At 45.5% G+C, this 11689-nt stretch overlaps 1 protein-coding gene and 1 pseudogene across 2 annotated transcripts; one reads left to right on the forward strand and one right to left on the reverse strand.

The window, feature by feature from the left end:
* Positions 1-374: 374 nt before the first annotated feature.
* POLB (DNA polymerase beta) lies at positions 375-8365 on the reverse strand. Its single transcript, XM_010723155.4, has 14 exons — positions 8213-8365; positions 8068-8125; positions 7900-7966; positions 7021-7095; positions 6460-6518; positions 5276-5325; positions 4737-4788; positions 4013-4067; positions 3853-3925; positions 3559-3629; positions 2782-2868; positions 2220-2284; positions 1583-1722; positions 375-959 (listed from the first exon to the last, which is right to left on the reverse strand). Exons 1-14 carry the CDS (start codon positions 8271-8273, stop codon positions 865-867), a joined length of 1008 nt encoding a protein of 335 aa, XP_010721457.1. The 5' UTR covers positions 8274-8365; the 3' UTR covers positions 375-864.
* On the forward strand, positions 8364-11279 carry LOC104914243 (uncharacterized; annotated as a pseudogene). The gene is made up of 4 exons (XR_014887940.1): positions 8364-8399; positions 9155-9820; positions 10148-10713; positions 10832-11279. The product of XR_014887940.1 is annotated as an uncharacterized LOC104914243 (transcript).
* Positions 11280-11689: the final 410 nt, after the last annotated feature.

Below are 11689 nucleotides of genomic sequence, written 5' to 3' on the forward strand. Positions count from 1 at the left end.
GGAAGGCTAGGAGGTGGCACACATGCGCAAAAGGTTAGTCGGTACGCATGCGCAGAGCAGTGATTTAGTCTGCGCAAAGGCTAGTGGAGGGGGTACGCATGCGCAGAGTATTAGCGGGGGGGCACTCAGGCGCAGAAAGCTAGGAGGTACGCATGTGCACAGGGCCGGAGTATGCATACGTCGAGTGCTAGTGGGGGGTACGCATGCGCAGAGGGCTAGTCGGGGTATGCATGTGCAGGTTAGTGGTAGGGATACGCATGCGCAGAAGGCTAGTCGGGGATAGGGCACCTGCAACCTTAACCCAGAATGAGTACTTTTGTCTTTAGAAGTTTATGTAGGAATGGATCTATGACCATTTAAGAACAGCAGCAAAGGAAGAGAATTAAGTGTTTATTTCCCCCTTAAGGTAAATTGTTTATTGCATCCACTTCAAACCCTCCACAAACATCTCTACAGGCTTCAGTGCAAAGAAAGGAACTGTACAGATGGATGATGTTAGAACTGAACAAAGGACCAAGAGAAAGAAAGAAACAAATTACATTTTAAAATACGGAAATATTAGACAAAAAAAAACAATAAAATACCATATTTAAGGAGCGAGGGGTTGGTTATAGCTTAAAACAGCAGAAAGTATTCTAGGCTACCAGGACAAGCACAGCAGAAGGCAGACTACAAGCACTATTCAGGGAGTGTTGTTTCACTCTAAAGTACAGAAAGGATTTAAAGCTTTACTAACATACCCTCCTTTTAAATATCAGCCATGCACATTTTTTTGCAGTAACGTCTAAAGAATATGCATGTTTTCTACACTTATGTTCACAAAAAGCTACAAAAACGTCTTTTAAGTCAGACAAATGCAGACGGTTATTCACTCCGATCCTTTGGCTCTCGGTATTTCCACTGGATGTAGTCAAAGATGTCTTTCTCACATTCTACTGGTAGGGCCTCCCCAGCGACTCCTGCAAGCATATTACAGAAGCTATTTGAAAGGTGGAAATTCCATATAATCCTGGATTGTCAAATGCATTGCAAGATCAAGACAATCCGCTGTAAGCGAAATGTATTTGCAAGTGAAATGATAAGCACCCTGCCCCCAAAAAACACACAGGAAAAAAGCCCAACCCCCACAAAAAGCCACCACCACAAACACAACCCACAGTTTTTCACATAATATAGTGTAAGAAGAAATAAAATAATTAACTGTGGAGCTATAATGCTTATACGGTTAAAAAAAATATATACACACAATTTGCAGTCAGGGCCCCTCCCCCTAATGGGAAAGAATTGAAAGACATAAATCACATTAAAAGAACGAGAAAATACGTGCTGTGCATTGCACAGCAAATCCAAACTGTAGTTCAGTTAAGACCAAGTAGATTAGGTGTCCTGATGTGCTTATTTTGTTCCACAGTGCTGTCTATATTTCCCTCTGCTAACATGGTTTATGGTTCCAGGAAGGACAGAGTGAAAAATTTTGTTAATTACAGTATTTGCCAAGATTTCCTATTGAGAAAATGATTAAAGGAGAGGATCACACAAACCGTGCAACAAGAAAGAATACTGTTTAAAAGCCCAGACTGACCAGTGACACCCAAGGGACGGATTGTATACTCGTTGATTGTGAAGCCCATTTCCAGAGCATGGGCTCTCATGTTCTTATTGAATATATCACTGCCTGTGAAATACAGTACACCACAGTAATACTGATCTTTAGGGATAAGCCTAGAATAAAAACGGAAGAGAAATATATATTTAGGACAAATATGAAGCTACAAGCCATTTGGAATTCAGCCACTTAAAAAGGGAGCAGATCTAGAGCGGTGTTCAAACACACACATTCTGGAATTCTGTACATTTGATTCTTTCAGATGCCCAATTCAAGAATGAAGTACATATCAGAGAAAGGTACAACACATCTAACCTGACTCATAACTTATTGTTACGATGCTTTAATTACTGCCAAGAACTCATCTCAAAACAGCATCATCAAGTAGGTCACAATTCTGAAACTGGATACAAAACCACGATTTCAAATACAGTATTCTTGCTAATAACCTGTTCTAGACATGGGCACTGACACAGTGGTTTCCAAACAAGGCAATTAGAAACCTAGTAAATGCCTTTTTCTAAACACAGAAATAGAGATTTGGATGCAGAACTTGAAACGAATGTCTGTAATACAGCAGACAGCTAAATTCTTTATTTATTGGAAAGTATACCGAATATCAATTCTCCTATGTGGATAAGATGTTCCATCATCTTTATTTGGCAGCTGGCAGACACCCTGAGAGAAAGTAAAGGAAGTAAGAAATTAAAAATTAAGTTCAACAGGTCTGAGATAGACTTACATTATAGAGCTTGACTGTTCTCGACTACCCCAATGCTAACCAAACTTTTAAAATACACAGTTCCAAATGCACACAGCTCTTGTTTTATCATCAATTATCTTGGAGAGTAAAATTAAATTCTTACCGAACTGATCAAATATTTTATTAGAACAGCTGGACATCACTAGTACTGGGAACTGCTGCTGATAAGAGGACTGTAATTCAACATAGCACATAATTACTTCTTAAGTTATATAGCAGGAAGGACAACAGGAATTATTTTCCATTTTAACAAGAGATTCACTAAGCCACAACTGCAAAGAGCTTTTAAGAGAAAAAAAAATACGAAAAATCCCACAACAGCAGCAGTCTAAGCAACATTTTTGTACGTATCCTAGCTTTTGTCATGAGAGGTAATCCCTACCACATCCCCCCTTCCTCTGGAAGGTCTTACCATGAATTTGGTGTCACCTTTAGACAGCACATCAGTGACAAAGTGGACTTTTTCCAGTTGTTCTACAACTTGATGCAGAAGCTTTGACTAGGAACAGTAACAACACAGAAGAAATTACTTCACTTCTAAGAATATCTTACCTGTCTAGCTGCAGGACATCACACAATCATATGTGTTACCGACATGAAATGTGACCAAGAGGAAAAGGATCAGAGCAACACTAAGAAAAAGCTAATAAAACTACAATGTTGAAACATGAGAAAAGTTTCCAAGTGAAATCCATATCAGATTGTTTTCATTTAGAGTGACAAAACTTGCTTCCTGGTTTGAGCTTTCAACTTCAAAGCAATTAATCTATAGAAGCAACACAAAAAAAATGGATTATCATTAGGACTGCCCCAGAGGTAGCCACAAAAGACTGTAAGGGCAGCAGGACATCTGCTTCACCTCCAAAAGAAAGAGGTGACATAAGGAGATACTTTAATCCCTGCTTTATTCACATAGTTGTTACAATTCTACTTTGTACAGCATATGAATTTAGAAGAATCAAGGAAGATGAGTGAGGGAAGGATGAGAGTAAAGACACCGTGCTGAGAACACAACGTAAAATTGCTTCTCAGATCCACGTGTTCACTCCTCAAAATAAAAATGGTGATCAAACAGCTACAAAAAGATGCAGGAAAATGAAACGCAAGTCTGACACTACATATCATCCAAATTTAAAATACCCTTCTGGAAATACTGCTCAGTATTAAACATAGTAGCAGAGAAGCACACCTGTTTGGATGATTCAGATGTGAAAGTCGGATGGGTTAAGAGAACATCCATATCACCACTCGACTCTGCACCTAGGCAAGTAAGAAGCAAAGAAAATTCCTCCTACGTAAGTATATGAACACTGATGAAAATGCTTCTAACCTCTTCTGAAAAACACACATTTCTTGGAGATAATAGTCAGGTAATTTTCCAGAAACAGCATTTTTAGCATAAACTTACTCTCTAGAAAAACATGCATTATCGTGTTTGCTTATTTGCCCAAAATAAAATACAGCAAGAACAAAGTGTACCAACCTCGCCTAAAACTGCCACAGACTGTAGCAATATAATTTGGGTCCACGTTCTCCACCTCTTTCAGCACAATTTCCTATGAAAAGAGGAAAGATGAATGTTTCAAGATGCCTGTTGTTCATTGGCCTTCAATGCCTCAAGTCTTTGACAAAGACTTTCTGACCTGCATTTGCAACATTTCTTCCCTTGGGATTCTTTTCTCAAAATCTTCAAAATATCTGTGTACAGAAAAGTAAAAGCATCTGAAAGAGGGGTATGGGTAGCATCTTAAAATTTTTTGTCAATTAAAAGTGGTATCAGAAGAAACAATAGAATTTTTATATCGCATCGCCAAACGTTCCCCATTCTCACCACAGAGAACCAGCCCAATCCCTGCATCTTCAGACAGCTCTCCTAAATGTAGGACTTTCCTCCAATCCCACTTCAGGTGGGTTAAAGTGGAACCAGAGACAAAAAGAAGCCTGCAGAGAGCTGAAAACTATTCCTGCAGTTCAGCACTAGAGTAACATCTGAGCACAGTGCCAGAAGCAGACCCAAGGACGATACACAAGCTAAAAACATGTAGGAAACATGGACAGGTCAGGTGGATAATCTTATACTGCCTACCTTAACAGTATTTTCTTGTGAATACTCACACATATAAAGATGCATACTAAGTACGGAGCTCAGATGAGTAGTGGGGAAAATAAATAAGTAAATAAATAGCTGCAAAACACTTCTCTCTCACTAGCAGGCCACAAACCCTGCATCCCTGCCACTGATTGAGATACACCAAAGCTGTCCCTGCACAGAGAGCATACAGAGAAGGCTCCAGAACCTTACATTACATTGTGGTGTCTTAAGCAGTTATTAGAAAAGCCAAGCACAAGCAGCCAAAAAAAGCTTACTTCAACCCAATTCGCTGGTGATGGGTCAGCTTGTGCTCATTTTTTCTTAGATCTAAAAGATGAAAAGGAAAGTTCCTTAAGGGCAAAATACTTACATTGAGTTTTCAACAAGACAAAGATGATACAAATGAGGAATATCGAACAAAAAAATAACAACTTCATACACAATGAAGACATTTTTAACAGGTTGCTCAGCAGCTGACAGTATGAGTAGCAATGCCTAGCACACCTTCCTGATGCAGACTTCAATGGACTATTAATTTTAAACACAAAAATGATGTTATTTTCAATATAACCTATACATTCTATATTCTATTCTATATGTATATATAAATATATAAACTCTACTGCACGTGTGTATATAGTGCCTCTAGCCTGTGCACTACATTTAGGTTAGCTTGTTGTTGTTATTTTATCAAAACAGTTTCCTCAAACTGAAGGCTTATCTGCTATTACAGCATCACTGTGAAACAAGCAACGTGACATAAGAAACACTACTGGAGAATAAACCAAGGACCCAAAGTTACACTCATACTTACCTTCTAAAGTCTTAATTCCTTCCTCAACAAACTTCCTAGCAGCAGCAGGACTGCAAAAGGGGCAAAGCAACATGCAGTTAGGAACAGCAGGAATCTTACAATGCTGCAAAGGACATTAGAATTCACATCTACTGCCTAGATTCCTCAAGGTCAAGATTAAAGTTCTTATAATGCTTATCATCCTTTTGTCATGCACATTTTCAATTTGTATTCTCAAGCAACAGAAACAACTATCCAAAGCTTGGCCCACACATTTTTAGTATTGATGGAACTATATACTGATTTTATGATTTTAAAAAGGAAACAAAAAATCTGACCAAACAGCCAATGCAGCTTTAGACAATACTGATATGTAACTGAAGGCACAAGAGCTACATTAACTATAAGCAGCCTCTGAACCAGCTTAAGGCAACAATGCAAGTGTCTTTAGAATAGAACTTAAAAACAAAAATCCACACAAGACTCTAGCTTGCAACCTACAGTACAGAAAAGCAACTTGGCCAAAGGGTTTATCATAAGCACAACATAAACATCCACAAGCTTGCAGCAAATCTTTCATCAGAATTACTTAAGAACCACTGCATTCTCTGCCTTAAATCCCAAGGGGTTTCAATATTGCTTTTCCCTCTTTTTCCCCACGGCATTCCACTCTGTTCTGTTTTTAAGCACAAATATTCTGTATTTAGCCAATCCTGTTCTTGGCAAGCAGTATCACAGCCCTTCTCATTCAAGATATGGACTTCTGCTTCTATGCACATGCTAAGTTAAGTGCCTGTCTGTAGACTGAGCTCTTTGCTGCCAGAATTTCCCTATGCACAGAATAGGAAGGAGAACAGGCTTAAGACCTCCTCGTATCATCCTTCTGAAAAGCCCTGTTTTTGAGGAGTTGCCAGGGTTCTGGATCTCCTTTTACAAACACGGTACAAATACTATACTCCCTAACAGATTTTGCACCATAATCTCATAGGCTCCTACTCTGCTTTCTTGATCCTTATTTTCTCAATCTTGTTTCTACTTTTCTCAATCTTTTGATGCAGTTTTTGATCATCTCTCTCCTTCCCCTCTCAGCTTGCACACAGGAGCTTTCTACTTCCACTCTTCTATTGCAAAATCTGTAACTGACAGCTCCACAACTCTGACAACGACTCCCCTCCCACCACTAACAAATAATAACTAAGCTTTACCCAATGCCAGTAACCCGTGTCAGGAAGTTGATAGAAGCACTTGTATCATCTTGTCGAATCTGCAAAGACATCATAATGTGAACAAACTCTTCTTTACTCCATTTCAGTAATGAAAGAAAGCTTATAAAACAACTTGGTCAGATTCTGCTTTGGAGATCTACTGCAAATCAGAACGAAACTGAACTAACAGTAATACTGTGCATTAGACCAGTGCCATATGTATCATTCCTGGAAATTAACTGTCTTAACTGCCCATACTAAAGTAAACAGCGTGGTTAAAACTCAATTCCACATCCTTCCAGAGTCAGAACTCCACTTCCCACAGAAGACATTCATGTACTTATTATGCAATCTAAAATATTTTCATAAGTAGACAGTTCTGAGGCTTTGGCTAAGCTTCTTGTTCCCCACTTTTTACTTTGCACAGAGCCCACCGTTCTTCTGCTTGACATCAGTCTCTCCACAGAGAGCAACAGAAACTTCACAAAGCAAGCAGACTACTTCACAAAGTACAAAGTAAAACAACTACTGAGAAATAAAGCATAAGGGAAGGAAACACACCTTTTCCAATTTGCGAAGCTTTCCAGTAGATAAAAATTCATCTATTTTCTCAGCTATTTTAGCACCTACTCCATCCTAAACATTGAAGAAGGATGAAATACAAGTCAATTTCAAGGTCACTTACAGTCATTCTATCTAAGAAAAATAACGTTCAACAAAAAGAACCATGAAGTCACAGAAACCATTTTAAAACACTGGTCTATGAGAGATCAAGAGCATTGAAGGGTATAACACAAGTAGAACAAACACAGTATTTCAAGTGCTGTAATACAAGTCCTCTGAAAACAGTTATTTTAAACTAGGTTTTGATTCCTACAACTCCAATTCAATTTACAACTCTTTGAAAGGGTAGATAACAGCAGGATGAGGGGAAATGGTTTGAAGTTGAGGGAGGGAAGATTTAGGTTAGATGTCAGGGGGAAGTTCTTTACTATGAGGGTGTGAGGTGCTGGAACAGCTGCCCAGAGAGGCTGTGGATGCCCCGTCCATCCCTGGAGGTGTTCAAGGCCAGGTTGGATGGGGCCCTGGGCAGCCTGGGCTGGTGTGAAATGTGGAGGTTGGTGGCCCTGCATGTGGTAGGGGGTTGGAACTTCATGCTCCTTGAGGTCCTTTCCAACCCTGGCCATTCTGTGATTCTGTGTGAAGGGGAAACCTGTCTCAGCAGAAGCCTTTCACCGAGGAGACCCAGCTGGAGTCCCCAGTTCCACCTATGAAATCCCTGCAGCTCATATGCCCCGCTCCCCCCTCCTTAAGCCAGCTGCCAGCAGAAGCTGATGATACAGAGTCATTTGCACACTGCTTCCCTCCTCCTGGAAACCTCGGTACCATCCTAACACAGCTTCTCCACCCTGAGAAGCCCAAATTCGCCCCGGGACCTACCAGCTTCTTAGCTTCAGCTCCATTCCGTATTCTGCTGGGGTACCGGGAGATGACAGAGGCCGCTTTCCTGCAGAACGGCATCGGTCAGCGCCCAGAACCGAACAGCGCTCAGCCCTGCGGTGAGGCCAGGCCCCCGAGAGACGGGAGCGGGGAAAAAGGAGGCGGTACCTGTAGGCGTTGTACTTGTGGATGGCTCGGTTCACGTTGCGCTCGTAATTCGCTAGCTCTACGGGGAGAAACACGGAGCAGTCGAACCGGTTCCCAGAACATCCTCCTCCCCACATTCCCCCCCCCTTCCCCGCGCCCCCCGTACCCATGAGGAAGTCTGTGATGCCCTGGTTGAGGCTCTCCTGAGGCGCCTTCCGCTTGCTCATTGCAGGCGGCAGCAGCGACCGACACCGGAAAATCACCCAGCAGCGCTTCCGGTGGTGACGTCATCACGCCGCGACAGGCTGCGGCGCGCAATGCCGCTCAGCTGCGGCTCCAGGGGGGGAGGAGGGGCGGGGCTGTGCGTTCCCTCCGCGCCGAGGAGACGGGGCTGACAGCGAAGAGTCGTAGAACTATGGAACCATAGAACCGCAGAATCATAGAAGCACAGAACCATATAATCATAGAATCACAAGGTTGGAAACGACCTGCAAGATCATCCAGTCCAACCGCCCTCCCATCACCGCTGCTACCACAAGCACTAAACCAGATCTCGCGGCTCCTCATCCAGACGCCTCTTGAACGCTGCCCGGGACGGCGACTCCACCTGATTTGCGGAATCAAACTCTTCCACACATGTAAGGTTATAAGAGCAGATACGTTTATTTCAGCACTGCGCCACACGTTGAGTACAAGGAGGATCGCTCCGGCTAGCTTGCACACCAGAGAGTGGGATCTCAATACATTTATAAGTCAAGCCATACATATTCAGCAGTATTACCCAATACCCACTGACATATTTATTACTTTTCCGGGGGACATGCTGTCCCCCTCCCCAGGGCATGCACATTAGCTTCCATTGGATGAAGGCTCAATGTCTTCCTCCCCATTTGGTGGTCGTTCCGGGATGAAGTCAGACGTCTTCCTCACCATGTCCTTTCAACCTTTGTCCCAGTTCTGAGCTCTTCTCCCGCCCTGCATGCCTCAGTAATTTATCCTGCTTATCTTCCCGTTCCATTGCTTTCTTAGGGGCCCCTTTCTACTGACTTGAGAAGGCTCCCTTTTTTAGAATATGCTTGGGCCAGCAAAAGGTTAAACTAAGCAGTAGAGTAAAACACCACCATTCATCACAGAACTGGACAGCCAGGAAAGGGCAGAGCTGCTGCGGTGGATCGATGCCACACAGCCACCGAGCCCAGACGTCCCCAGCAGCACAAAAACCTCACCATTCATCTCAGCGCTCCCTGACTTTCCCTGGGCCAGCAGGGAGCAAAATGGAGAGGCAGAGACTGAGGCCTGGATCAGCAGCGACCTGTTCTGCACGCATCCATCGTGCTCCAGGCAGCTCCCCAGGCCGCTGCCCTGCATGCCTTTCCTGCTGCCCCGCAGCACATCACCAGAGTTGCCTGTGCCGGCCCCCCTGGATGTCCCAGCACCTCCTTCGCCCCGCACAGCACATCTGATGAAGGAGGCACAGCAGAAGCAGCCCCGGGTGGTTCTCACCCGCCTGGCACTGCCACCCGGCTGCACCTCCTGCTCCGTGCCGGACAACCACAGCAGGGATGGCACCGAGCCGGCTGAGTGCTAAGCACCCACCTGCACCACCAGTGGGCACCAGCAGTGCACTGGCAGAATCCAAGCCAGGAAGAGGAAGCTGCCACATGGCCAGGATGCTCCAAGACAGAAACGGCCTCTGCCCGTCTCATACTCCTCCTCCTGATGGCTACAAGTTGCTGGAAGGACGGTGCTGCTCCACGGTGAGCACCAGGAGCAGGTGGGTGAACAAAAATGAGTGGCACGGGGGGCAAGAAGTCAGGCTGTGTCCCCATGGCCAGCGGGCAGACTTCCCTGGGACTGTCGTTGCATGGGGGACATGCTGGGCAGGGGAAGGTGGCCAGTACCCAGTTCCCAACACAGGGTCCCTATCGCCCCCAGCCCAAGGGAAGAGCCAGGCACGTTTTCCTCCCGTGCTGTAGTTTCCTTTGTGCCCATCACAGATCTGCAGTAAGAAAGGCCCGAGTGGCCAAATGTTGCTCCATGCGGACCATGGTGGTCTTACACACGTTTAAAGGAAACTTCTCTCATCTCTTTGTGATTCTAGAAATTGGTTGTTTTCCTGTGATTGCCTGGTCGGATTTGGCTTTTGTTCCTGAGGTGGAACTCGGAGGTAAGTCACTGCCAGAACAGAGCCTTTGGGGCTACCCCTCCAGTTCTCTTTTCCTCCCCTCTTCGTCTCCTTTCCGTTCTCTTCCCCTCACCAATGGAAAGCCTGTGGACGAGGCTGTGTTTCAGGAGGGCAGCAGCCACACGCTGCCCATCTCCCGTGAAGGCACAGAGGACGTGCAAGCAGCTGGCGCTGCAGGTAAAAGCCGTGCACAGAGCTCTGTGGCTGAAGGTTGGAGGTTCTGTTGTTGCGTTTCATGTTCGTGGCCTCCTGGAACATTTCATGGCAATGTCAGAGCTCTGATGAGATCGCCAGTTAGGCACGAGGCGCAGCAGTGACCACAATTGTTCCTTCAGGTGCATGTGGTGAAGAATCCACTAAGGGCATCTACGTTAAGGACGTCCCCATGTTCTGCCTGAAAGGTGCCATTGTGTGTTTGTTCCTCTTCTGCTGCTAATAATTGTGTGCTGCATTTGCATCCGGCGGCAGAGGCAGAAACAACAGTGAGTTGCTCCCCCATCCCCATCCCAGCACGCTCTTTATTCCCGCGCTGCTCTGTGCGATGCCGGGAGGAAGGAGAGCGGGGGGCTCCCGGGCCCTCAGCAGTTCCTGTCTCTGCAGGTGCCTCATGGAATCCACCACGGCCCAGTCTGCTGCCCGTGAACGCTCAGCATATGAGGACAGACAGACAGCCTGACAGACAGCCAAGGGGACAGACGGTCTTGGCACCAGCAGGCTCCACGTGTGCCAGGACGTCCTGCCTGGGTGCTGCGGAGCTCCAGCACATCGCCGCCCTCCAGGCCAAAGCGTGCTCCGGCTCGGCTGCCCCCAGCATGGCCCCCACACCCCCCAGCCCGACCATGTACACCAGGAATAAGCCCAGAAGCCCCCAGCTGCGCTGGGCATCGCCACCGCCACTGCCACCACCGCCATCCTACAGGGGATGGTAGCACTCTCCCTGGGGCCGGGCACCACGTCCCAGGCCTGGACAACTGCTGCTGCCATCAACTGTGGCTGTCCATGTTTCTATTACAACAATTCACCAATAAATAACAGCATTATTTCCTAATTGTGTGAGACCTTGCTTGATCTGTGCAAGACACAGGGTGGAAAATCCCCCCTGTCCTCACGTTGGCTTCTGTTCAGGGTAAGAAGTTTCCACGCGACACCTTACGTGTAGTGCATAAGTCACGGAGACCTCGTGTGTATTTGGGGTGATGGTGCAGATCTTCTGTTACTTCAAGGAGGTGGCAGATAATAGGACAAAGAGGAATGGTTTTGACGTAAAGGATGGGAGATTCGGTTTAGATGTTGTTCATCTAAGAAGGGGAGCTGAGGCCCTGGCACTGCTGCCCAGAGCGGCCATGGGTGCCCCATCCCTGCGGGTGCCCGGCCAGGCTGGAGGGGCTCTGGGCAGCCTGAGTGAGGACCCTGCCATCCCGACCTCTCTGTGAGTCCACGGACTGAAACCTCGCTGCA

The sequence above is a fragment of the Meleagris gallopavo genome, chromosome 24 (genome assembly GCF_905368555.1).
Source record: "Meleagris gallopavo chromosome 24, MGAL_WU_HG_1.1, whole genome shotgun sequence".
Classification (NCBI taxonomy): domain Eukaryota; kingdom Metazoa; phylum Chordata; class Aves; order Galliformes; family Phasianidae; genus Meleagris; species Meleagris gallopavo.

What these genes read in the sequence shown, in the direction of transcription:
- POLB (XM_010723155.4), bottom strand. Translation starts at nt 8,273, where the DNA reads ATGAGCAAGCGGAAGGCGCCTCAGGAGAGCCTCAACCAGGGCATCACA. An exon ending in AGGAATTAAGACTTTAGAAG is followed by an intron (nt 4,789 to 5,275) that starts GTAAGTATGAGT and finishes TTCATCTTTTAG; the next exon opens with ATCTAAGAAAAAATGAGCAC. An exon ending in AAGGTGACACCAAATTCATG is followed by an intron (nt 2,285 to 2,781) that starts GTAAGACCTTCC and finishes ACTTTCTCTCAG; the next exon opens with GGTGTCTGCCAGCTGCCAAA.